This window comes from Elgaria multicarinata, chromosome 5, assembly GCF_023053635.1.
Source record: "Elgaria multicarinata webbii isolate HBS135686 ecotype San Diego chromosome 5, rElgMul1.1.pri, whole genome shotgun sequence".
Classification (NCBI taxonomy): Eukaryota; Metazoa; Chordata; class Lepidosauria; order Squamata; family Anguidae; genus Elgaria; species Elgaria multicarinata.
In genome coordinates this window covers 131,456,726-131,480,963 of record NC_086175.1, presented here as the reverse complement: position 1 = coordinate 131,480,963, position 24,238 = coordinate 131,456,726, and the positions used below count along the sequence as shown (strand labels likewise).

The 24,238-nt window shown below is 46.3% G+C and overlaps 1 protein-coding gene and 1 long non-coding RNA gene across 9 annotated transcripts in view; one reads left to right on the top strand and one right to left on the bottom strand.

The window, feature by feature from the left end:
• The window catches only part of GDPD4 (glycerophosphodiester phosphodiesterase domain containing 4), a 38,999-nt gene that overhangs the window by 5,296 nt on the left and 9,465 nt on the right, over positions 1–24,238 (bottom strand). The window contains exons 3-13 of one of the 2 annotated variants that reach the window (XM_063127253.1): positions 21,343–21,436; positions 19,814–19,873; positions 18,297–18,395; positions 16,494–16,587; positions 15,570–15,715; positions 13,892–13,974; positions 9,733–9,883; positions 9,404–9,628; positions 6,324–6,481; positions 6,014–6,161; positions 1,594–1,676 (exon numbers count right to left, since the gene is read on the bottom strand). In XM_063127253.1, the coding sequence (XP_062983323.1) occupies positions 1,594–1,676; positions 6,014–6,161; positions 6,324–6,481; positions 9,404–9,628; positions 9,733–9,883; positions 13,892–13,974; positions 15,570–15,715; positions 16,494–16,587; positions 18,297–18,395; positions 19,814–19,873; positions 21,343–21,436 (1,341 nt within the window). The remainder of the gene's footprint in view (positions 1–1,593; positions 1,677–6,013; positions 6,162–6,323; positions 6,482–9,403; positions 9,629–9,732; positions 9,884–13,891; positions 13,975–15,569; positions 15,716–16,493; positions 16,588–18,296; positions 18,396–19,813; positions 19,874–21,342; positions 21,437–24,238) is intronic. The other variant, XM_063127255.1, reaches the window with a different exon arrangement.
• LOC134399312 (uncharacterized) overlaps positions 17,119–24,238 on the top strand; it is a 37,016-nt gene continuing 29,896 nt past the window's right edge. For 5 of the 7 annotated variants that reach the window (XR_010025491.1, XR_010025493.1, XR_010025494.1 and 2 more), the window contains exons 1-3: positions 17,119–17,685; positions 18,339–18,690; positions 21,317–21,586. This is a non-coding gene — a long non-coding RNA (uncharacterized LOC134399312). Of the gene's footprint in view, positions 17,686–18,308; positions 18,691–21,316; positions 21,587–24,238 lie in introns of all 7 variants that reach the window. The other 2 variants (XR_010025492.1, XR_010025497.1) reach the window with 2 other exon arrangements.

The following is a 24,238-nucleotide window of genomic DNA, read 5'->3' as shown; positions in this document are numbered from 1 at the left end:
CTGTGCACTGGGGCACCTGCACCTCCTCGCATCCCTGGTTCTTTTGTTTGCTTGTTTTTACCTTTGGGGGCTTCTCCCCGTGCCAGAGAAGCACCCCTCCCCAACCCCATCTGGGCAGATGGTGACCAATCAGGGTTCGCCACAAAATGGTTAAGGGAATGCATTAACCTTAATGCATTCCCTTAACCATTTTGTGATTAAGCAGCATGGTTTAGCGTGTTGTCTGAACCTAGGGTAACCATATGAAAGGAGGACAGGGCTCCTGTATCTTTAACAGTTGTACAGAAAAGGGAATTTCAGCGGGTGTTATTTGTATGCCTGCAGCACCTGGTGAAATTCCCTCTTCATCACAACAGTTCAAGCTGCAGGAACCCTGCCCTCTTTTGCATCTGGACACTCTAGATAAAGAGGACAGGGCTCCTGCAGTTTTTAGAAATTCCCTCTTCCAAACCACAGTTAAAGCTGCAGGAGCCCTGCCCTCTTTTGTATCTGGTCACTCTTGTATAGCCCCTGCAGCTTTAACTGCTGTGATGAAGAGTAAATTTCACCAGGTGCTGCAGGTGTACAAATGACACCTGCTGCAATTCCCTTTTCTGTACAATTGTTAAAGATACAGGAGCCCTGTCCTCCTTTTCATACGGTCACCCTACTGAACCAGGCCACTATTTCAGTAACCCTTGCGATAGCCCTGTAAGGTTAGTATGATTATTTCCGTATTGTAGATGAGGACAACTAAAATGATCAAGGGGGCTGGAACAACTCGCCTATGAAGAAAAGTCACATCTCGGACTGTTTAAGCTTTGAGAAAAGGTGAGCCCGGGAAGACACGGTAGAGGCATAAAAAATTACGCATGGTGTGGAGAAAGTGGATAGGAAGACATTTTTCTCCCTCTCATTATAGTATAACCCAGTAGGGTCATCCCATGAAGCTGATAGGTCGGCGTTTCAAGACAGATAACAGGAAAGAGGACTTCATCACTCCACGCATTTTAAACTATGGAATTTGTTACAAGTTGTAATGATGGGCGCCATTTTGAATGGCTAATTAAAAGGGGGTTGGATAAATTCCTGGAGGAGAAGGCTATCAATGGCTATTAGTCCAGATGGCTACGTGCTCCCTCCAGTATCAGAGGCAGTATGCCTTCGTACACCAGCAGCTCAGGAACATGGGCGGGAGGGTGCTGTTGTACTCATGTCCTGCTTGTGCGTTTCCTGTGGGCAGCTGGTTGGCCGCTGTGTGAACAGAATGCTGGTCTAGATGGACCCTTGGTGCAATCCAGGAGAGCTCTCCTTACGTTCTCATGGGGCTGAGAAAGAACTGCTTACCCAAGGCCCGCTTGAAGAGAGGATTTGAACCTGGGACTTCTCTCATGTCAAACTGCACATTACCTGGTAGATGATTCATGGTAACTTAACCCTTGGCCTCTAGGCCACTTTAGATGAATGTGGAAAGACAGGCTACAATCCAGAGAGGTGGTTGGGGATGTCCCCAGAAGGCCTTTGACCACTGCTCAGCCCCATCCTGGAGCCCACCAACTCCAGAAGCGGATATCAAGGTTCGAACCACAAAATGTTCACCATGGTGGAGATTACCAGTAAAAGCCAAAGATGGCACAGATTAAGATGATCGACACCACGTCTGTTAAGATCCACATAGTCCGGTACTCCTGGGGTGTCTGTAACAGAACAGCAAACAAATTGGCATCATTCCCGAAGGCGAAACAGTAGGGCAACACCACAGAGGACTTATGACCAGAAGGAGAACCTGGAGCGGATCTACACAGCGCACTGAAGGTGCTTGCATGCGCCTGCAGTGCGCCCCGAAAGCGACTGTGTAGATCCTGCTGGAAGAGGCGGAGGAGGAGGCGGCTGGGGAATCCGGCCGCGTCCTTGCCGCCGCCACTGCCCACCTCCCCGCCGGCCTCCTGCTGCCGCCGAAAGAGCCACCCGGGTAGGAGAGCTTCTTCCGCTCTCCGCCCTGCCTTCTTCCGCCGAGTGGCTCTTTCACCGGCAGCAGGAGGCCGGCGGGGAGGTGGGCGGTGGCGGCAGCAAGGACGCAGCCGGATTCCCCAACTGCCTCCTCCTCCGCCTCTTAGGACAGGATCTACACAGTCTCCTTCAGTGCGCTGTGTCGATCTGGCCCCGATCTGTTTGATACAAGGGCACGGGCCAACCATTTGCTCAGGCTGCTGGAACCATCCAGGCTCCTGATGTCTGAGGAATAAGGCTTCCGAGTAAGGAGGCATAGGTGGATTGGGCCGCACTGCTGCCTCCCGGTGCAACGCTTTCTCGGATGCAAGCCTGGTTGATCCACGCGCGCAGGATCGGGAAGCAGGAGAGTTTGCCTTGCGAGTAGTCCACAAGTCTCTAGCTTTCCTGGGGGAAGGGAGAGGGAGTCCCGCTTGCCTGCCTGCCTGCCTGGACATCGCAGCCTGTTTGAGGAGAGAGGCGAGGCGACCTGGTGCCCTTTCCTCGGGAGTAAGGCAGAGGCTGGCTTGGGCCAGGGTCGAGCTTGCTACATGCTTTTTCTTCTTCTGGTGGCTGTGGCCTCCCGGCTCTGGGAGGGCGGCTTCCGGGCAGCTAGAGCAGCTCTGGGAGGGCGGCTTCCAGGCGGAAGTCCGAATGTGGAGCCGCCGCCCCAGCGTCCCTGGCTTCACTTCAGCTGGGCTGGCACGGGGCACCATATCGCCCGCCCAGGCCCAGTTGAATCCTCGGGCCGGGCCGGCTCACAGCCAACAACGCGCATGAGTGCTGTGCGGCGCCCCTCTTAGATTGGCGCTCTAGGTGGCCGCCTGAGTGGCCTCTACGGTAGCACCGGCCCTGTCTGTGTGACAACTTTCCAAGTATTTGAAGAATGCTCTCATGTCTCCCCTAAATCTTCTCTTCTCCAGGCTAAACAGGCCCAGTTCTTTCAGTCTCTCCTCAAAGGGCTTTGTTTCCAGACCCCTGATCATCCTCATTACCCTCCTCTGAACACGCTCCAGCAAGGCAAGGAGTTGAGAGAGAGAAAGAGAGAGGCTACAAGCAGAGAGTGGATACAGAGGACTCCATCACACCAGCGATTTATCACACACTCGCCATGCCTGGTATGTAGTTTTGTAGCGCGAAACTCACACGACGCCGTCCCTGTCCTGTACTCATCTCGCTCCTTCCCCCACTTGTTGCGTTTTATTTTGGTGCGGGGAAAGTCTGGATTATTTCCCCCTCTCGTTTTTTTTTTTCTTTCGTTGGGGCCCTGTCATCGTAGGCACTTGCTAGTTAGTTGAATGGACTTTTTAGTGCTACACACACCCACACACGCCTCATTGCCCGCAGGAATGGAGCCAAGATGAAACCTTAAAAGTAATCGCTAGATAACAAAGCCAGGGGGAGGTAAAGAGACCACGCCCATCAGAGTACCACAACCAATGAGCTGGAGGAGGAAGGAGAAGGGGTGGGGTGGAGTGGAAGAGCAAACAAGCGAAAACCCACGTGGAAGGGACCGTGTGTGATGGGAGCCCTTGACGCGCTTATGAAACGGAGGTAAAAAAAACCCACGGAGGGCACAGCTAGACCTAAGGTTTATCCTGGGATCATCCAGGGTTCACCGCTGCCTGAGCACTGGATCCCCTGTGTGTCACCTAGATGAACAGGTTTGACCCCTGGACGATCCAGGGATAAACCTTAGGTCTAGCTATGGCTGGAGACAAACCAGAGGGGAAAAAATAGGTGTGATGGAGCCCAGAGAGAGAGAGAGGGAGCGCAAAGGGGAAAGTCTGTGTGCGCGGAAGAAGTTGGCTGAGTTGTTGTCAACCGCCCAGAAAGGTAGTGAATTTCCCAGAGAGCCTCGTCTTTGGGGTGGTACGGAAATGTAATTGATTAAATAGTCCAGTGTTGTGATGTGGTCTCCTCGTGTGTTGATTTGTGCAGTCCAAAATTCAAGTCATGAAAGAAGTTGTGTTGTGTTAGCTAACATAAAAAGTCAAGCAAGGAGTCCAGGCAATTCTAGAACACTAAACTCTTGAGCACACATATCTATGTCTTCTACCCTGGCTGCAGAATCTCACTACAGACTCCACCATGCTTTTCTACAGAATGTTCACCCAAAGGGAGACATTTGTCACCTTCTCTCAAAATATTACAACCCAATGGGGTCATCCCATGAAGCTGACTGGTGGGAGATTCAGGACAGATAAAAGGAAGGACTTCTTCACGGCGGGTAGAATTAAACTGTGGAATTCGCTACCGCAGGACGTAGTGATGGCCACCAATTTGGATGGCTTTAAAAGGGGGTTGGATAAACTAGCCCTGATGGCTATGTGCTACCTCCAATATCCAAGGCAGTAAGCCTGCATGCACCAGGCTTACTGGGGAACATGGACGGGAGTGTGCTGTTGCACCCTTGTCCTGCTTGTGAGTTTCTGGTTGATAGCTGGTTGGCCACAGCTGGTGAACAGAATACTGGACTAGATGGACCCTTGGTCTGATCCAGCAGGGCTCTTCATATGGTCTTACGTTTCCAAGATAAAGGAAATGATGTGAAATTGTCAATGTTGTGACAAGAATGGTGTGATGCCTGAAAATATCTGATACGATACATTTATTTTTTAACAGGCGCTACTGTAATGTGGTTTCTGTAACTGAGCTCCGAACACACACCAGCCTCCCTCCTCCTCCTCCTCCTCCTCCTCCTCCTCCTCCTCCTCCTCCTCCTCTTCTTCTTCTTCTTCTTCTTCATATGTTATTCACTCCAAGTAAAGTTTTCTTGGAGCTTGCAATGCCTTCTTGTGTGAAGCTTAAATAGAACACTCTTCTTTACATTAGTGCTGTCAAATTCCCAGGATTCTCTGCCATTCTTGGTAGACATCTAAATGTCATGGGACGTGACCACCCAGGAGAGGGCCTTCTCAGCAATGGCCCCACACCTGTGGAACAAACTCCCATCGGAGGTCTGCCATACACCATCCTTGCAGGCTGACAGTGCCCTTCTCATGATGAGTACTGTTTTGCTGCTATTACCCTTCCTGTTCTTGATGGTTTTATTGTTTTTATTGTTAGCTTTTCTTGTTTTAAATTTTATTGTTTACATTATTTTACTGTGCATTTATTGCTTTTAGTGTTTTAAACTGCTTTTATGTGTTGTTGTAAGCTGCCTTGGGAGGGTTTCTGCCCTGAAATTGGCCAAGAATTTTTTTAAATAAATAAATAATAAATGACAAATCCCACCCACAATGAACACAGGAAGAGTTATTATTATTATTATTATTTATTTATTTATTTATTTATTTATTTATTTATATAGCACCATCAATGTGCAGCTTTGCTTCTGCTGCCTATGAAAAAAAACCTCTGGACAGCCATTCACCCCTATGGAAACATCCCTATACATGGAAGGTTATTTTTTACACGAGGCATTTATCGTGCACTCATGATTGTTCGCTCACGGAATTTCTCAGGGCCTTTTCGCAATGTCGTCAACCTCTGGGGCCTCTCTCAGCGATTTTTCGGTTTATACCGCCATTTTATAAGTCACCAAAAATGCAGTCTTTAAAAAAACAACAGCCAAAAAACACCATCAAGAGCTGGTGTAATTTAAGAATCCCATGGTATTGTAGAAATCCTGCACCGCCATCTGCTGGCTGTGTAATGAAATAGAATCACAGAATAGCAGAGTTGGAAGGGGCCTACAAGGCCATCGAGTCCAACCCCCTGCTCAATGCAGGAATCCACCCTAAAGCATCCCTGACAGATGGTTGTCCAGCTGCCTCTAGTGTGGGAGAGCCCACCACCTCCCTAGGTCACTGATTCCATTGTCGTACTGCTCTAACAGTCAGGAAGTTTTTCCTGATGTCCATGGAACATGTACATGATGTACACGGAACGTACCCACAAATGAACCGGGAAAAACAAAGCAGGAAAAGCACATCGACTGTGTCCCAAGGTAAACCCGCAAAGACTCCAGGAAACAAAACCCTGCTAAGGCTGCAGGATTTTTACTTCATGTAGAGAAGCCCAAAGTGTTCTCTCTACTTACCATGAGGAAGAATGGTTTCTTGAGTTTATTCAGGGAGTGCACAGAATTGGTGGTTACAGAATGAACTCCATAGCACCAGACCAGGGAAAATAACCAGGGCTCGCTGACCACCCAGAGGTTCGTTGTGATGTTAGCTTCTTCGTATGTCCTTTCAAGCAAGCACACGGGTTCCTCTTTAGAAAATTTAATGTGTCCCGCTGAAAACTGCCACCAAAACATTGGCTTCAGAAATCAAGAGAGCATTTTCTGCTCTGTTCTCTTTTGCCAGGGAAGAGGGTGGGAGTCAACTTGGCCCAGTCAAGCAACCTACCGAATGTCTAGACTAGCTACTGTTCGGTAGTCCACGTTGATTTTCACAATGTTCCAAAACTTCAAGCTCTCAAGATAATCTGCGCTGGATGAGACCTGCTGGAATCCGGGCGCTTTGGAATGAACAAAATATCTATACGGACCCGGCAGCCACAGAACCTGTGATTTGCAAAAGAACAATATTTTAGTTAAAATACCTTCACTCTGCCCTTCTCGAAAACGTTTTCAAGATGTGTTCACTTGTTAGCCTATTTCTGCACTAATCTGAAAAAAAACCAAAAACCCTTCAATCTTTACCCTAGATGTGAGCTCTCCAAGGAAATTGGAATGTGCCACTGGAGATGAGCCTGATGGGAACGCAAGACGGGGCCTTCTTGGTGGCTGCTCCCAGGCTCTGGAACTCCCTGTCGAAGGAGGCTAGGTTGGTGCCATCTCTGTTGTCCTTCTGCCAACAAGCATAGACGCTCGTATTCAGGCAGGCTTTGAGCATGTAAGCCAGTCTGTTGCTAAAAGGTTTTTTAATTGGCTGGGTGCTCTCAATTATTTTTATTGCTGTGTTTTTAATTGTGTTTAAGTTAGTTTTAATTAAGATTTCGTTTAATTAATTAATTAATTAATTAATTAATTACAATTTTATACCACCCAATAACTGAATCTCTCTGGGCGGTTCACAAAAATCAAAAACCACGAAGAGCATAAAAGCGACCCACAAATTTAAAACACGCATACGAAATACAATATAAAAAGCACAACCAGAATAAAACCACACAGCAAAAATCAATATAGGTTAAAATATGAGATTAAAACAGAAAGGTTTAAATTTAAGTTAAATTAGGTGTTAAAATAGGAGCCTCGTGTGGCGCAGAGCGGTAAAGCAGCAATTTCTGCAGCTGAAACTCTCCCCATGGCCTGAGTTCGATCCCAGCGGAAGCTGGTTTCAGGCAGCCGGCTCGGGTTGACTCAGCCTTCCATCCTTCCGAGGTCGGTAAAATGAGTACCCAGTTAGCTGGGGGAAAGGGAATCACGGCCGGGGAAGGCAACGGCAAACCACCCCGCTATAAGGCCTGCCAAGAAAACGTCAGCGAAAGCTGGAGTCCCTCCAAGAGTCAGTAATGACTCAGTGCTTGCACGAGAGGTTCCTTTCCTTTCCTAGGTGTTAAAATACTGAGAAAATAAACAGGTCTTCAGCTGGCGACGGAAAGAAAACAATGTAGGTGCCGAGCGAACCTCTCTGGGTTTTAACCTGTCTTTTATTGTTAGCTACCTTACATGTCATTTTTAGCAGAAAGGTGAGGTTTAAAATAAATATTAAAATCTCTATATTTTAAATGCATTTTGTATCGAAATTTGCATTTCTCAACACATTTCCTCTCAAAATACGTATGTTGAAATGCATATTGTTGAGACTTTTTTTCTTTTCTTTATTTGAGCCAAGAACAGGGCTGGAACACTGTTCGGGTCCAATTGCAAAGATAACAATTTTTGCATTTGCAAAGATATCAAGCAGCCCTTTGTGTGAATGAGCCAATTACAAATGACAGAGCTTGAAGATCAGCCCAATAATTTTCCAGGGAGACTACTCACATATCCAGCTGACAATCACGAATTGCTGAGCAATCAAGCAGTATGCACTCATATGTAGGGATGAGAAAGGAATTCGTTTAGTTCACATTTTAATGCGAACTTGTAGATACGTTATGCTTTCAAATTCACACTTTTCCAAATTTTGCATTGGAGTTTTCCCATCAAAAAATGCATACAAAAATGCATGTATTTGGGGAAACTGCTTGAAAAAATGTATATATTAGGCAAAAACGGGATGAATGAAGATAAGCGTGCGCAAAACTTCTTATGAATTTTCATGCAAACATTTGTGGACAAGCCAAATTGAAACTGGGGACATTTTCAAAATGTAAGATGAATTGAAATTGAAATGGCGAGGTGATGTTTGCCCTGTCCTGGACGGGGTTGCACTCTCCCTAAAGGATCGGGTCCGTAGTTTGGGGGTGCTCTTGGATCCAGAACTGTCACTTGAGGCACAGGTGAACTCAGGGGCAAAGAGCACCTTTTATCAGCTTAGGCTGATATACCAACTATGCCCTTATCTGGACAGAGATAGCCTAGCTACAGTGATCCATGCTCTGATAACCTCTCGTTTGGATTACTGCAATGCGTTATACGTGGGGCTGCCTTTGAAAACGGTCCGGAAACTTCAACTGGTACAAAACAGGGCAGCACGTTTACTAACAGGGACTGGCCGACGAGACCACATCACCTTTTCCAGCTTCATTGGCTGCCAGTCCAGGTCCGGGCCTGATTCAAAGTGCTGGTACTAACATTTAAAGCCCTAAACGGCTTGGGGCCAGGCTATCTGAAGAAACGCCTCTTCCCGTATGTACCTGCCTGGACCCTAAGGTCATCCTCAGGGCTCCTTCTCCGCGAGCCCCTGCCAAAGAAAGTGAGGCGGGTGGCTATCAGAAGAAGGGCCTTCTCTGCTGTGGCACCCCAGCTGTGGAATGAACTCCCTAAGGAGGTTCACTTGGCACCTACATTATATGCTTTTAGATACCAGGTGAAGACCTTTTTATTCTCCCAGCATTTTAACAGTCTATAAATAAATTTTAACTTGGGAGTTTTAAATTTGTAATTTTGCATTGCTGCTGTTTTTATCTGGTTGAGCTTTTATACTGTATTTTATATTATGGTTTTATACTGTTGTTTTATACTTTGAATGTTTTTAATTTTTGTGAACCGCCCAGAGAGCTCCGGGTATTGGGTAGTATAGAAATGTAATAAATAAATAAATAAATAAATAAAATTGAACATAAAATTGGAAAAATGAGAAACCAGAATTGACAGATTTGCTTAATGCTACATTTGTGTGAATCCAGCTATAGAATTATTATTATTTATTTATTTATTTATTTATTTATATAGCACCATCAATGTACATTGATGAAATGAAACCACCTGTGAACAGTGTTTAGAAAATAAAAGTGTGATACTCAGCCCACACCCACCATTCTCAAAGCAAAACCAGAAATGAAAAGGAGCGTGTTCAAGATAAGGGTCAGCTCATACCAAATCTTGTCGAATCGGTGAGTCATTTAGAAGCACTTCTAAGACTCTTTCGATATAACTGTCTCTGTAAGGGTGATTCTTTGGAGGGCGGTAAAGGTCAAAGATAATGTATTTGTTCTCCTTGTTAGCAAGCGTCACAAAATCAACGAACTTGAAAATTTTCTGGCTCCTTGCCAATATTCTATCCTCACGTTTGAGTGGGGGCATACCAAAGAACGGCCTTTTCTAAAAAATAAAAATAAAAAATCACCGGGGGGGGAAAATGAATCAGGCAGAAGCAATCTATCTCCAAAGTCAAAGGCGACTTATCAAGTTCCAAACAATGGTACCTTGAAGAACCATTTCCCGGCGTTCAGCTTCTCCAGTTGCGCCCACGGGAAAAAGGCGGCCTCTTGGTCCACGAATTCGGGAAACACTTCGTCAATGTTGGTGGTCCGTTTCAAAGTCCTGTCGTGCATGAGGAACGGCACGCCGTCGAGGCTGCCGAAACAGGAACAGAACTTAGAATGTAATTAATAGAATGTAAGCCTATGCGGCAGGGTCTTGCTATTTACTGTTTTACTCTGTACAGCACCATGTACATTGATGGTGCTATATAAATAAATAAATAAATAAATAAATAATAACTTCTCGTGTCAAGCTTGGGATTACATGTTGGGAACATCTGGAGTTGTGCCACAGGCTCTCTAGGCCCAGTTTAGGGGAAATGAAATGTAGCCCATCCTAGGTTGACCATATGAAAAGGAGGACAGGGCTCCTGTATCTTTAACAGTTGCATAGAAAGGGGAATTTAAGGAGTGCAGGAGCTATACTAGAGTGACCAGATTTAAAAGAACGCAGGGCACCTGCAGCTTTAACTGTTGTGATGAAGAGGAAATTTCACCAGGCTCTCCATGTATACAAATGACACCTGCTGAAATTCCCTTTTCTATGCAACTGTTAAAGATACAGGAGCCCTGTCCTCCTTTACATAGGGTCACCCTAGCCCATACCACTGCCCCATTTAGCTTTTTTTTTTAACTCCGGTTCATTGACTGTCTTCCTCTGTTCTGAATTAGTCACATGGGGGAAGCCTCCCAATTATATTTGCAGCATTTCCATACCACCCATCAACAAAAGGTCCTCTGGGCAGTGTACAAAAAATAGAAAACATAAAATATAAAAAGACAAAAACAAACATAAGATGAAAACCAAGTTAAAATAAAACCGGCAACCCTAGTGCTCCAAATTTAAAAAGTGCTAAAATGTGCATTTAAGACTGAAAAGCCTAGGGGGGATTCCACACGTCGTACCGAGGCTGCTTCCATGCGCCCCCAGTGCGTCCCCAAAGCGATCGTGTAACTTGCCTGGAAAAGACGAGGAAGAGGCGTCCTTGCCGCCGCCACCACCCACCTACCTCCTCGCCAGCCGGGACGGAGAGCTCAGCGGAAGAAGGCGGGGTTCTTCCGCCGAGCTCTCCGACCCGGCCGGGTCGGAGGTAGGTGGGTGGCAGCGGCAGCGGCAAGGATGCCTCTTCCTCATCTCTTCTCCAGGCAAGTTACACGATCGCTTTGGGGACGCACTGGGAGCGCATGGAAGCACCCTCAGTACGGTGTGTAGAATCCCCCTTAGAAAAGAATTAAAATATCTTCTCCTGGTGCTGAAATGACCACAATGGAGGCACCATGGCGAACCTCTCTGAGTCGGGAATGACAGAATGAATGAGAACGCATCCCAACAGAACATAGCCAATCAGATTTGGCTATGTCATGACATCACTTGGGCAACCCATTGGTCATAGGGCTGAGAGCTGAAATTTCCACCCTCGTTTCATCACCTTGTTCACTGGCAGCAAAATCGGGGGGTGAAAGGGGGGGGCAAAATTTACCACTACAGCGGAGTAGTGGTACATTTTGAAATCCAAGCGTTCAGCATGATGGTCCCCATAGCCACGTCCCAAGAGAGTCCAAAAATACAAGCCGCTGTGTTGGGTCCATAGCAACAAACCAGTTCTAGGATTATTATTATTTTAATCTCCAATCAGAAGCGAATGGGTCTAAATTACTTTGCATTACATCATCGAACAATATATTGTCGGTGGAGAAATTCTATTCCAGCCTTCACCGGCATCCCACCACGGGTACTGCAAGAACGGCAGCGTCGCTCAGAGGGAATGCTGAGGGGTTTGGCGGAAGCACAGCGCTGCGTCCACAAGACGTAGTGATGTGGCCACCAATCTGGATGGCTTTAAAAGGGGGTTGGATAAATTCCTGGAGACAAAGGCTATCAATGGCTACTAGCCCTGATGGTTGTGTGCTATCTCCAGTATTCGAGGCAGTAAGCCTGTGTGCACCAGTTGCTGGGGAACATGGGTGGGAGGGTGCTGTTGCACCATGTCCTGCTCGTTGGTCCCTGGCTGACGGCTGGTTGGCCACTGTGTAAACAGAGTGCTGGACTAGATGGACCCTTGGTCTGATCCAGCATCAGGGCTCTTCTTAGGTTCTTATGTCCCTGTGAGCCCCGGTTCAACTACACCACTGCTTACTGCTACCTCTCCTCTCAGAGGCTGGAGGTCCACCATTTCGAAACTGTCCCCTTCCCCTCCGCCCAACGCCACCTCAATTGCTACTTCTAAGTCATCTCTTCATCCATTTTCTTCCGTTGCCCCTTACGCCTGGAACGCTCTTCCAGAACATTTGAGAACTACAAGTTCAACCGCAGCTTTTAAAGCTCAGCTAAAAACTTTTCTTTTTCCTAAAGCTTTTAAAACTTGATTTTGTTCTGACTTTATACTGTTAGTTTTACCCTACCCAGTGCCTGTTTACCCTACCCTGTGCCTGTTTGCTTTCTCTTCCCCTCCTTATTGTTTTATTATGGTTTTATTAGAATGTAAGCCTATGCGGCAGGGTCTCGCTATTTACTGTTTTACTCTGTACAGCACCATGTGCATTGATGGTGCTATATAAATAAATAAATTAATAAATAAATAATAATAATAATAATAATAATAATAATAATAATAATAATACCTCTGGGATAACTGCCTAAAGCAAGTGACAATGGTGAAACAGGTTTGTAGTAAAGGTTGTGGCAAGGGTAAGAAGCCAAGCCCGCCACGCCAGGTTCAGAGAACACGGCAACCCCCACTGCGTCATGGGTAATTATGCAGATCATGGCCACATGCAGCATGTGGGGGCGGGGTGGAAAAAGCCATGATGGCTTCTTTCACCCCCGCGATCCTCCAAATGCGGCCATAATGAAACCAGCAACAAAAATAAAATGGTGCGAAGATCTAAAAGCACGCTAAAATCAGGCTTTTTAAGAATAACACAGGGGCCAGATAAGCATCTCAGAGGAAAGGGCATTTCACAGATGGGGGACCACCGCTGAACAGGCTCTCTCTTCTACACACACACACACACTTTTGTGTGCTGCTCTGTTAACTCAGTCCCTGACAGTGTTTGGACGACACACCTGTTTCTGGACCACTTGGACCACAGCCTGGAGCTGCTGAGGTCCGACAGCTGAAGCTTTTGGTTGGAGGACAGAGGAAGGGGAACTCTGCATCTCTTTAAACTAGGCTCAGTGTGAAAGGTAGTGGATGTGCTTGGGTTCACCTCCACCTGAAGTGGGAGGAGGATTAATAGTGAGACATGCAGAAGCCATCTTCTCTAAGGCACTGCTCTAAGGGAAGCTAGAAGAAGAGACGAGGGCTAAGCCATACATCTACATCAACACTGAAAGGTATCCATTCTTTCAAAATGTCCCTGCATAAGTGATTTATATTCATTTGCCCTCATGTTCCTGATTGGCTAGGATCACTCATGCAATGTCCTACTCTCTAAATCACCATTGGCTCTCAAGGACATCACAACATAGCCATTTCTGACTGGCTACATAGCATCATGACATCATCACTATGTGATCCCTGATTGGCTGTGATTGCTCTATGAAGGAGAATGAAACCATAACTGGGGCGGGGCTGGCGGCAATACAGAGAAAATTGGGGAATAATGAGTGAGTGTTTTTTTTGTTTTTGTTTTTAAAGGTGAGCATTCTTTGCATGGGTTGGGGGGGAAGCAGGAAATATTTTGGGTGCTTTGAGAGCTCTGCTTTCATTCCCCATGTTGACATGGCCAGACATGTGACACAACTCTAGAAATGACCCACTGAACCTATTTTATCATTAGCATCACTGTCATTTTTTATTGGTCCACATTTCCGTTAAAACAAACCAAGTGGTTTGCAAAAAAAAGAAAGAAAGATTTAAAAAGTGAATTTAAAACAAGACAAGACGTTAAACTGTCACCACTAAGAAACCAATAAAGTAACAAATTAAAGTGGCAGTTTCAATGCAACAGACCATAACCGTTTCATCAAACAGTGGCGTGTTTCTGAAAAGCTAGCAAGAGAGGAAGCTGGTCTGCATTTGATTTTTCCCGTCGGAAGAGAAGGAAAACTAATAGAAAATTCTTCCCACGGTGAGGCCAGTTGGATGAGTGCTCTTACCTGATTGTGACATCTGTCTCCAAACCCATACCACCATGATAAATGGTTTTAAGAAATGCCATCTCCGTGTTTTCAGGAGCCACCTATTACGAAAATGGGAGAAATCACGGATTGACAAAAATCGTGACTTGTGGGCCAAACGACATGGTACGTTAAATGTGTGATTGCGTTTAACTTTTTGGGGAAAAAAACAAGTGAAAGAACTTCATCAAGATCAGAACAACAAAATATGGGGAAGTTTTAACCCATTCCTGCCATACTGCTGTCCCAATGATAAAAAATATCCCTCTCTCGAAGAGAAGTTGCAAATGAAGCCAATAGAAACTGCTTCGTATACAACTTCAAAGGAGGGGGTTAGCTGGGACCACGGTATAGGAGAACACGGTACAGTCCCTTTATTACGTATCAAAGTCATTGTCATGGACCAGGGATAGGGTGGAAGGGATAGGGTGACCATATGGAAAGGAGGACGGGGCTCTAACAGTTGTATTGAAAAGGGAATTTCAGCCAGTGTCTTTTGTATGCATGCAGCACCGGGTGAAATTCCCTCTTCATCACAACCATTAAAGCTGTAGGAGTCCTGCCCTCTTTTGTATCTGGTCACTCCTGCAGCTTTAACGGTTGTGATGAAGAGGGAATTCCACCAGGTGCTGCATGCATTCAAATGACATCTGCTGAAATTCTCTTTTCTATTCAACTGTTAAAGATCCAGGAGCCCCGTCCTCCTTTCCATAGGGTCACTCTAGGAAGGGAGTACAGGCAAAGTAGTCCCTGTTCTCCTTTCTGCCCTTCATTTCCTGTGGCCTTTCCCACCACCACCAGGTAGAAATTGGGATTTCCCCCCCTCTCTCCTCTGGCTGCCTCCATCAAATCCAATCAGATGAAAAGAAACAGAGAGGATCTTCCAATTCTCCTTCTCGTTACCCTACAGAGTGTGTGCGGCTAAACTTGTGATTGACCACCAGACGCTTCAAGGTCACGTGGTGGTCAAATAGTGGTGGTCAAAGGGGATCTAATTGGGATCCAATTGATTTGGATCTAATTGATTTGAGAGATCTAATTTGAGAGATCTAAAGGGGATCTAATTGATTTGAGATTTCTCATTCCGGGTCACAGATCCCAGTGATCGGCGGGAGGGGGGGGTGACACTGAGAGGGGTGGAAGGAAAAGACCTCCTGGTGCCTGGTTTCCTGAGGTCCTTTCCTCCCTCGCCAACTCCCCCAGCAGGCAGCTGATCCTGGAGAAACTCTTATTCCCCAAATGCTTTCTCTCCCCTTCACCCCTCCCAACCCCCAAGCCATCCATCATACTGCTCAGGCACGCCCTCCACTTTCGTCTGCGAGACCGCCCTTCAACACAGACACTCCCAAGAAGGGAGGTTCTGCAACACAGCACGAGGACGGCAATACACACGGATGGAAGGGCAGTTTTATCCCGCAAGGAGAAAATAATACCACACTTTCCCCGTCCTGGGAAAAGATGGAAAATGGAGGGGAAGAAGTGAGAAGACTGCAAGACAGGGGGGACGACGTAGGAGTGTCGCAGGGCAAAACAGTAAACAAGACAAGACGACAGTGCAATGAAACGCTTGTGTGATGGACCACTTAGCCATCAGGACTTCACTTGACAGCATAATGTCATTCTGCAGCCCCCCCTTTATTTTTGGAGCTCAACGTACCATTGGTGCTCCTCTGTGGCCAATCAGCTGTGGTTTGGGACCCAAAGTCCCCTTCTCCCGGATGCAGGGGGAGTGCATTCCCAGGGGTATGAAGAGAAGAAACAGGAGGACGCTCAGGTAGGGACCAAGGATCAACACCTGCAGGACTGAATGAGATTAAAGTAGTCAAGTCCTTCACACTCAGTGAAGTGCTGTGCTTGACATAAGAAAAGCCAGTCCCAAGCAGGGAAGGGGGAGCCAATCTATATTCTTCATCCATGTCACTTTTGTATACGTTGACCCATAAATCCATTCTCTCCTGTTTCTTGCATTAATCTGCATTTTTTAAATAAAGATCTGCATGAAAATTTGCATTTCAATGCTTGCATACATGTATCAAAATGCATTATCTCTCAATATATACTCGTATAAATATATTTTGAACTGCATTGGAAAATTCGGGAACATGTAGAGGTCAAAAAGGGGGTGAGGCAGCGAGGGAAGGAGAGGTCAGAATGCTCAGGATCCTTTAGCACAGCCTTCCTCAACCTGGGGCGCTCCAGATGTGTTGGACTACATCTCCCAGAATGCCCCAGCCAGCTGGCTGGGGCATTCTGGGAGTTGTAGTCCAACACATCTGGAGAGCCCCAGGTTGAGGAAGGCTGCTTTAGCATCACCGCTGCCATCCCCACCCACCACCGGTAAGTTGACTAGATGGGCTCAGAGATCCGTCACGGCTGATTTGTTTTATTTTTAGTAGGAACTAAATCACCTCCATTGCAACTCCTGCCTTGCCCGGCTTTTGCCGGCAGGGCATAGAATAGCCAGAAGGCTCCGATCTCTGCATTGTTCTCTTAATTGTTTTAATTGTAAAAAACAAACAAATGCGAATTCCAGCGGAGAAGTTCTGCTCCTTGCGAGCGACGGCCGGCCGTGCGACTGTACCTCTGTTATGCATCTGGAAGAAATGCAGTGCCACCGGCCAAGCCAAGACGATCATGGTGAAGATGGCGGAAATGTGGAGAAAGGGAGCAGTGATCTGTTGGGAAGACAAAATGGCCCCGTGAAAAGCTCAGCGCCAGTTCACACATGCACTTTTTTAAAAAAGGAACTGCTAGAGCAGTACGACAATGGAACCAGTTACCTAAGGGAGGTTGTGGGCTCTCCCACAGTGGAGGCCTTCAAGAGGCAGCTGGACAACCATCTGTCAGGGATGCTTTAGGGTGGATTCCTGCATCGAGCAGGGGGTTGGACTCGATGGCCTTGTAGGCCCCTTCCAACTCTACGATCCTATGATTCTGTGAACACACTTAGGTGACCACTTGAAACGTTGGAAGTATAAAGTGCGCTCAAATAAAGGTGATAAAAGTTCTGTTTGCAAATAATATCCATGGATGCATAAGGAAGCCAGGGTTTGCTGTGACTCCCTACGGAGTATACTTTTGGCAGTCAACCCAGGTTTTTCACATTTCATGCAATCTATCAGCCTCCCCAAACCTGTTGTCCTCCTGGCATGCTGAAGCGTTGTAGTCCAACACATCTGGAGGACAGAAGGCTGTGGTATTGTCGCGGAATTTTAGCTGGTTCTTTTGCTATGCCCATAGGTATGAGAAAATGGCCTATCATCCTTAGCTATAGTTCATAAAGTTCATGGCTTCCTGTTCCTTTGAACCTTGTTTTTAATGCTGCAATTGCTTTTGCTTTTAGAGTTAAGTTGATGCAGAAACTATGTGACAACATAGGCGTTGTCCACCCCGGCAGTCAGAGGGTGGAGGATGCCTGCAAGGAAAGATAACCAAGAAAATAACAGATAGAGATGTTTTTCTGTAACTGTGATATCTTCTAGTCAGAGAAGCACTCATACTCTGTACATGCCTAAATGCTTAGCTTCTTATTGGTTGTTGCATTTTCAGAACTGTATTATGATTGGTGAGAAAGTTCTGCCATGGTATCTAAGGGGAACTGACTCTATAAATATGTTGACATTTCCTGAAATTATTGGGCAGTTTCCTCAGACTGCCACCTTGCAGCGCTGCTCGTAATAAACCTTCTAAGGAGAGGGAAATTGTGTCTTGAGAGTCTTTGACCACCACTCAGCGAACCACACAGGAACCCGTGGTTTCGGGTTCCGCCACAGGTATATTATTATTATTATTATTATTATTATTATTATTATTATTTCAATTTATATCCCGCCTATATACAAAATACCCTAGGCAGTATGTAATCTGTCCCACCCCAATCCTCCACCTAGTAAAATTTATTCTCTCCAGTTTCTGCAACCAAATAATGACAGCCAGTGTGGCGTAGTGGTTAAGAGTGTTGGACTGGGACTCAGGAGATCCGGGTTCTAGTCCCCATTCAATCATGACTTCAGGTGAGTTTGAGCCAGGCACTGATACTCACTCTAACCTACCTCACAGGGATGTTGTGAGTTTAAAATGGAGAGTCGGAGGACCAAGGCCAGATCTACACCAAGCCGGATACGACACCTTGAAACCGGTTTGAAAACCGTACATGGCGTGTGTCCTGGGTCCCAACAGTTGTCACTACTGTTGTAAACCTGTTTAAAGCCATGGTCTAAATCCTGCCCAAGTGAGCCACCTTAGGTTCCTTACAAGAGGGGGAAAGGTGAGATATAAATGTAACAGAAAACAAATAATAAAAATAAATAGGTGGGGGCTGACATGTTTCTAATCTGAGTGGGCCCCAAAAAAACCTCAGTGTGATACATCGGGATTTTCTTACCTGAAACGACAGGTAAAACGTATTCCATTGCCGCCTCCACAGAAAGGTTATCAAGGTTAAGCAGACAACGGAGACAAACATGAAAAAGATCGTCATTGCCTAAAAGAGTAGATGTTACAACAAATTACTCATTAATTCCGCCTGAACCACAAACTGAGCCTCCATTCTTAGAGGCTCTTCATGGCAACTACCCAAGGTCTCCCAGGTCAGAAGAGGGAACTACCTGTGTTTCTCCATCCAGGTCCAGGTGAGGAGAGCCCTGCCCAACCGGGACATTTGAAATACCTGGGCCTAAACACCTCTGAAGAGCGAGTGGCGTATTTCCCTCAGGTGTGAAGCGGTAGGCTGAAACCGCCAGCAGTAGGCCAAACCCCAAAGGGGAAGACACCGAAAGGTCTCGCCTCTCAAGTGCTGCCATTTTGGGGGTGCATACAAGGATGAGGGTACATGGTGCTGTTTGGGGGGGGGCGCAAGGTGGTTTACGAGGTCCCCAAAGATGGGGGGAATGTTCTGTTAGGAGTCTGAAACCGTACATGAATGAAAGGGGAGTTTTAAAAGAAATATTGTCTTGAGTGCTGTTATATTGAGCTATTGGCCTTGAAACTGTCATGAGGAATAAGCTGAGAGATAGAAAGAATGAGGTGCCCATATAGTGGTGGGCGCGGGGAGCAGGGGAAATATGACTTTGGTGGTCTGACAGGCTGACTAATGAGAAGAACAATTAGACATCTTATGCCCATCTCATCTCCTGGCCTTTCCCTCAGTTAGACTGTCCCTAGGTGGCAATTTTATGCATGTTTGGACAGAAAAATGTCCTACAACTCCGAGCCAGTCACATCTGGCTGGGCAAAGCTAAGAATTTTCTGTCTAAACATCCATAGGATTACACCTTTATTAAGATTGTCCTCAAATCTCCTGTTTCTGTTCATGTTGTCATATATACTTAATTAAATAATCTGTCTTCGCAGAAAAGTATGGAGGCTTTCAGGTTACACAGAAGTCTTCAACAGGAGGGTTTGCGGCTACAGTTCAGTTTCCCAGAACGCTTCATTATAGTTCTGGTGAAAAGGCAGCCAGCCATTCAGTTGGGCTGGCCACAAAGCTGGTGGCCAAAAGCCATCCACCACGGAATATCAGAGAAGTCATCCCTTAGATCTGTTGGATCTGAAAAGACCGCATTCTTCTGGCAGAGGATGCAGGAATGCAACGGCTGCTTGGTTTTGGAAACTGTAACACAATGGGCCTGTTCAGACAACACACTAAGCCATGGTTAGGCCGCTCGCCCTTTTGCAACAAATGGTTAGTGAGCGTGTTTAAACCATGGTTATGTAGCCACCATGGATAGGAAAGGTTCACACGACACACTACTAACCCATGGTTCACATGACACACTAATCCATAATGTTTAGCTCAAAATGCTTAATGTGTCATCTGAACAGGGTCAGTGTCCCATTTTGGAGGTAATAAAATCTGAATTGGGTTTTAAACGGAAGGGGCAGCAAGTAAAATGATGTTACCTTGTGACTCCAGTGGAGATACAGTTGTTGACTCTCAAAAAACAGACACACTGCCAGAATCTATGAAAATATGAAAACATTGGCAGATGTTTAGTTACACGGCAGCTCAGAGCCTTGAGGTCAAAGGCTTGGAGGTTTAAATAGGGTGACCATATGAAAAGGAGGACAGGGCTCCTGTATCTTTAACAGTTGTATTGAAAAGGGAGGTTCAGCAGGTGTCATTTGTATGCATGCAGCACCAGGTGAAACTCCCTCTTCATCACAACAGTTAAAGCTGCAGGTGCCCTGCCCTCTTTTAAATCTGGTCACTGTTGTATAGCTCCTGCACCTTTAACTGTTGTGATGAAGAGGGAATTTCACCAGGTTCTCCATATATACAAATGACACCTGCTGAAATTCCCTTTTCTATGCATCTGTTAAAGATACAGGAGCCCTGTCCTCCTTTCCATATGGTCACCCTAGTTTAAATCACAGATGGGGAACCTTCGGCCTGAGGACCAATATCATTCCGCCCCTTTTCCACATCACTTTGAGGTTTTCCCTTTAAGGTCCACGTGGAAATCCGTATGCAGATTGGTCTCTGTATCAGGAAGAAATCTTTGAATAATAAGCTCTGCATACGGCTATTCTGTTTTTCTTTTCCAACAGGCTGTTCTGTGGTCACTGATCGTGCTCAGTTGCCTTTCAGCTGGGGTGTGGGTTTTTTTGGTCATTCTACTGTCCTTAGCTACTGAGTATGCAGAGTCTTTGTTCTTCTGTTTGGGGAGGGGTATTGTCCCCTTAGGGGTTTTTATTTGTTCGTGTGAAGGTTTGAGGCCTACTGAGGCAAGGTAATAAAGTCAGGCCTTAGAGGCCTGGAGTTTTTCTGTTGGGAGGGGGTATCCCTGAGAGGAGTAGTTTCATAGGCATGCATACGGGGTGTCCCAGGTGTGTCCAGGCACACCCTAATTTCCCAGGGCCGCCTCAGCTTTCCTGCAAGCACCACCCTACTGCTTGACTAGGGGCTTTTAAAGAGGACAGCAAAGCACTTTGCTGAGCATCTGGAAAGTGCATAATTCCCCCAGGCATTATGGGGAAACAATGCCAGCAGTAGAGAGGCGAGAAAGTGCACTTTTCCCTCCTCCACTCCAATTTGGGCCTTTAAGGTGCACACGCTAGGGTGGCCATATGAAAAGGAGGACAGGGCTCCTGTATCTTTAACAGTTGCACAGAAAAGGGAATTTCAGCAGGTGTCATTTGTATATATGGAGAACCTGGTGAACAACAGTTAAAGGTGCAGGAGCTACACTGGAGTGACCAGATTTAAAAGAGGGCAGGGCACTTGCAGCTTTTGTGATGAAGAGGGAATTTCACCTGGTGCTGCATGCATACAAATGACACCTGCTGAACTTCCCTTTCCAATACAACTGTTAAAGATCCAGGATCCCTGCCCTCCTTTTCATATGGTCAGCCTACATCACCCTAATTGAAATTTGGCTGCCATCCTCTTTATCACCTTGGCAGGTCTTTCCACCAAGAGTTGCACTTACCATCAAGAACAAGAAGTAGGAGAAGAAGAAAGAAGCCAAAATCAGGATGACAGTGGACCACCGAAACCAGAAGCCTAGACCTTCATAGGCGTACCTAAAAATGTAACACAGCCCAATCATATAAAGGAAGAGAACTACCCTATTTCTTCGATTCTAAGACGCACTTCCCCCCCTCCATATAAACATCTCTAAAAATGGTAGACCAAGATGGTAGAATTTTAGACTTCACCACTGCAAACTGCTGGTAAGGAGCCAGAATATTTGAACACTACTTCCCATAAACTGAATCCTGTACGTAGTATTCTAGCATATCTATAACTTCTTTATACGCTAGATTCTTACGAGTAGGGAAGATTCCACCCCACTCCCCGCGTGAGGTAGGATTAAAAAACAATAAACACGGCTTCGCTCATGCGGTCTAAAGCTGTCGCGTCCAGAATTTTCAAATCTTATAATTCCTTTTAATAGCAAACCCAAGTGGTGAGTGCCAACAGGGGTGGAGCCAATGAGAAACAAGAGGGAGGTATCTACGTGCTGGGAGTAACACTGAGGCTTGCGGAAGTACTTAAATTGGATTAGTGGTGGCATGCAGACAGGCTAACATTTCATGCACTGCTAATGACCGCTAAACTCCTCTCAGCTCAGTTTGAAACGGCCTCCACTAATCCAAGTTGCTTTCCCCAAACTGGAAAATGTCTTGGGTTTCTTCCAAGCAGTAGCGCAGCAATTTAAATTTAGGCCCTGGGGTTAATGGCTTTATTTGGTGACGGGTGCGAGGTGTGTGTGTGTGCACGCGCTTTAGTCGACCATGCATTTATTTATTTATTTATTTATTACATTTTTATACCGCCCAATAGCTGAAGCTCTCTGGGCGGTTCACAAAAATGCATATTACTTCAGTAGTGAGACACCCACAGCTAACATTTCTCTGCCCCCTTGCTCCGCCCACTGCAATTTGACACTTTACAACCTGCATTTTGAACTCCCTTCAGTTAGGATGACCATATGAAAAGGAGGACAGGGCTCCCGTATATTTAACAGTGGCATAAAAAAGGGAATTTCAGCAGGTGTCATTTGTATATGTGGAGAACCTGGTGAAATTCCCTCTTCATCACAACAGTTAAAGGTGCAGGAGCTATACTAGAGTGATCCTATTTAAAAGAGGGCAGGGCACCTGCAGCTTTAACTGTGATGACGAAGAGGAAGTTTCACCAGGTTCTTCATATATACAAATGACACCTGCTGAAATTCCCTTTTCAATACAACTGTTAAAGATACAGGAGCCCTGTCCTCCTTTTCATATGGTCACCCTACTTCAGTCATAGCAACATCATAACTACAGGAATAAAATGGAGTTTGTTTTTGCTGCCCTGATTGGTGCTAAGCACATCTTCCTGGGAATAAGCACCATTTTGTTGTAGGGAAGTGTTATATATTTTATTTAGGGTGACCCTATGGAAAGGAGGACAGGGCACCTGTATCTTTAACAGTTGTATTGAAAAGGAAATTTCAGCAGGTGCCATTTGTATATATGGAGAACCTGGTGAAATTGTCTCTTCATCGCAACAGTTAAAGCTGCAGGAGCCCTGCCCTCTTTTGTATCTGGTCATTCTAGTACAGCTCCTGCAGCTTTAACTGTCATGATGAAGAGGGAATTTCACCAGGTTCTCCATATATACAAATGACACCTGCTGAAGTTCCCTTTTCTATGCAGCTGTTAAAGATACAGGAGCCCTGTCCTCCTTTTCATATGGTCACCCTATTTTATTTATTTATTATTGCATTTATATCCCGCCTTTTTTCCTGCAAGGAACCCAAGGCAGCGTACATAATCCTCCTCCTCGCCACTTTATCCTCACAACAACAACCCTATGAGGTGTGTTGGGCTGAGAGTCTGTGACTGGGGACTAGAAACCCAGATCTCCCAACTTCCAGTCCAACGCCTTGGCCACTACACCATACTGGGCTCAATATATATATTAAGAAAGAAAAGAAAAATGGGCATCTCTAACCCTATACAAGCTTGGCTGGCCGTTCCCCAGCTATCAGACATTTTTACATATAAGAAAGGGTGCTGCAGGTGGACCCATCTGCAGGTGGACCCATCTGCACCTGCCCCCATCACCTGCTGCTCTCTCTGTGGGGCTGGCTGGGCTTTGGCCCTGAGGCCTAGGTTGGTACTGCTTCCCAGCCCATTCTGAAATTCAATTCCCAGAAGAGGCAGCTGGAGTAGCAGGGGGTGATGGATTTTGAGTGTGCCATTACGTGAGCCCCGTTTTTGGGACTTCAGCAACATCATTATGTACTACTGAGGTGAATACATCTTCATCTGACAGGACGGCTCCAAAGTGGGAGAAGGTAGCCATTACTCCATACTCTGTGGCTTCCCTCTCAATACTGTTATTCCTGAGAAAGAAACCACAGAGTTTGGCAGGCTAAAGAGTCCATTTTATCAGGGTTCAGTAGGAGAGAGGCAGGGAGGGGAATTTGGGGCACCCAAAGGCCACAGGGCAGACCTCCTGAGAACCATGGGTTGCCCATCCCTGCCCTATATCAATTTGTTCACTGTGGGCCTTGCTAGACCTGCCGGGATAAGCCGGCAGGGAGGCGAGGCGACGGCGCGCTAACATTAGCGTGCGCCGCCCCGCCTCCTAGACAGCCAACGCGCAGGGACTGCGGAAGTCCTGCAGCGTCGGCCATTTTTTTTTTTTTGGTTGTTAAAGGGGCCACGTGTGGCCCGAAGACTCCGGAGAAGGTAAGCCATTTTTTTTTTACTTAAACCCCCCCGGTCCTGATCCCTTCCCATGCCTCCTGCCCACTCTTTCCCCTCCCTCCCTCTCCCTCCGTGTGTCCCGTGTCGCCCGTCCTCCCTCTCCCCCCCGGGATCCCCCCGGCC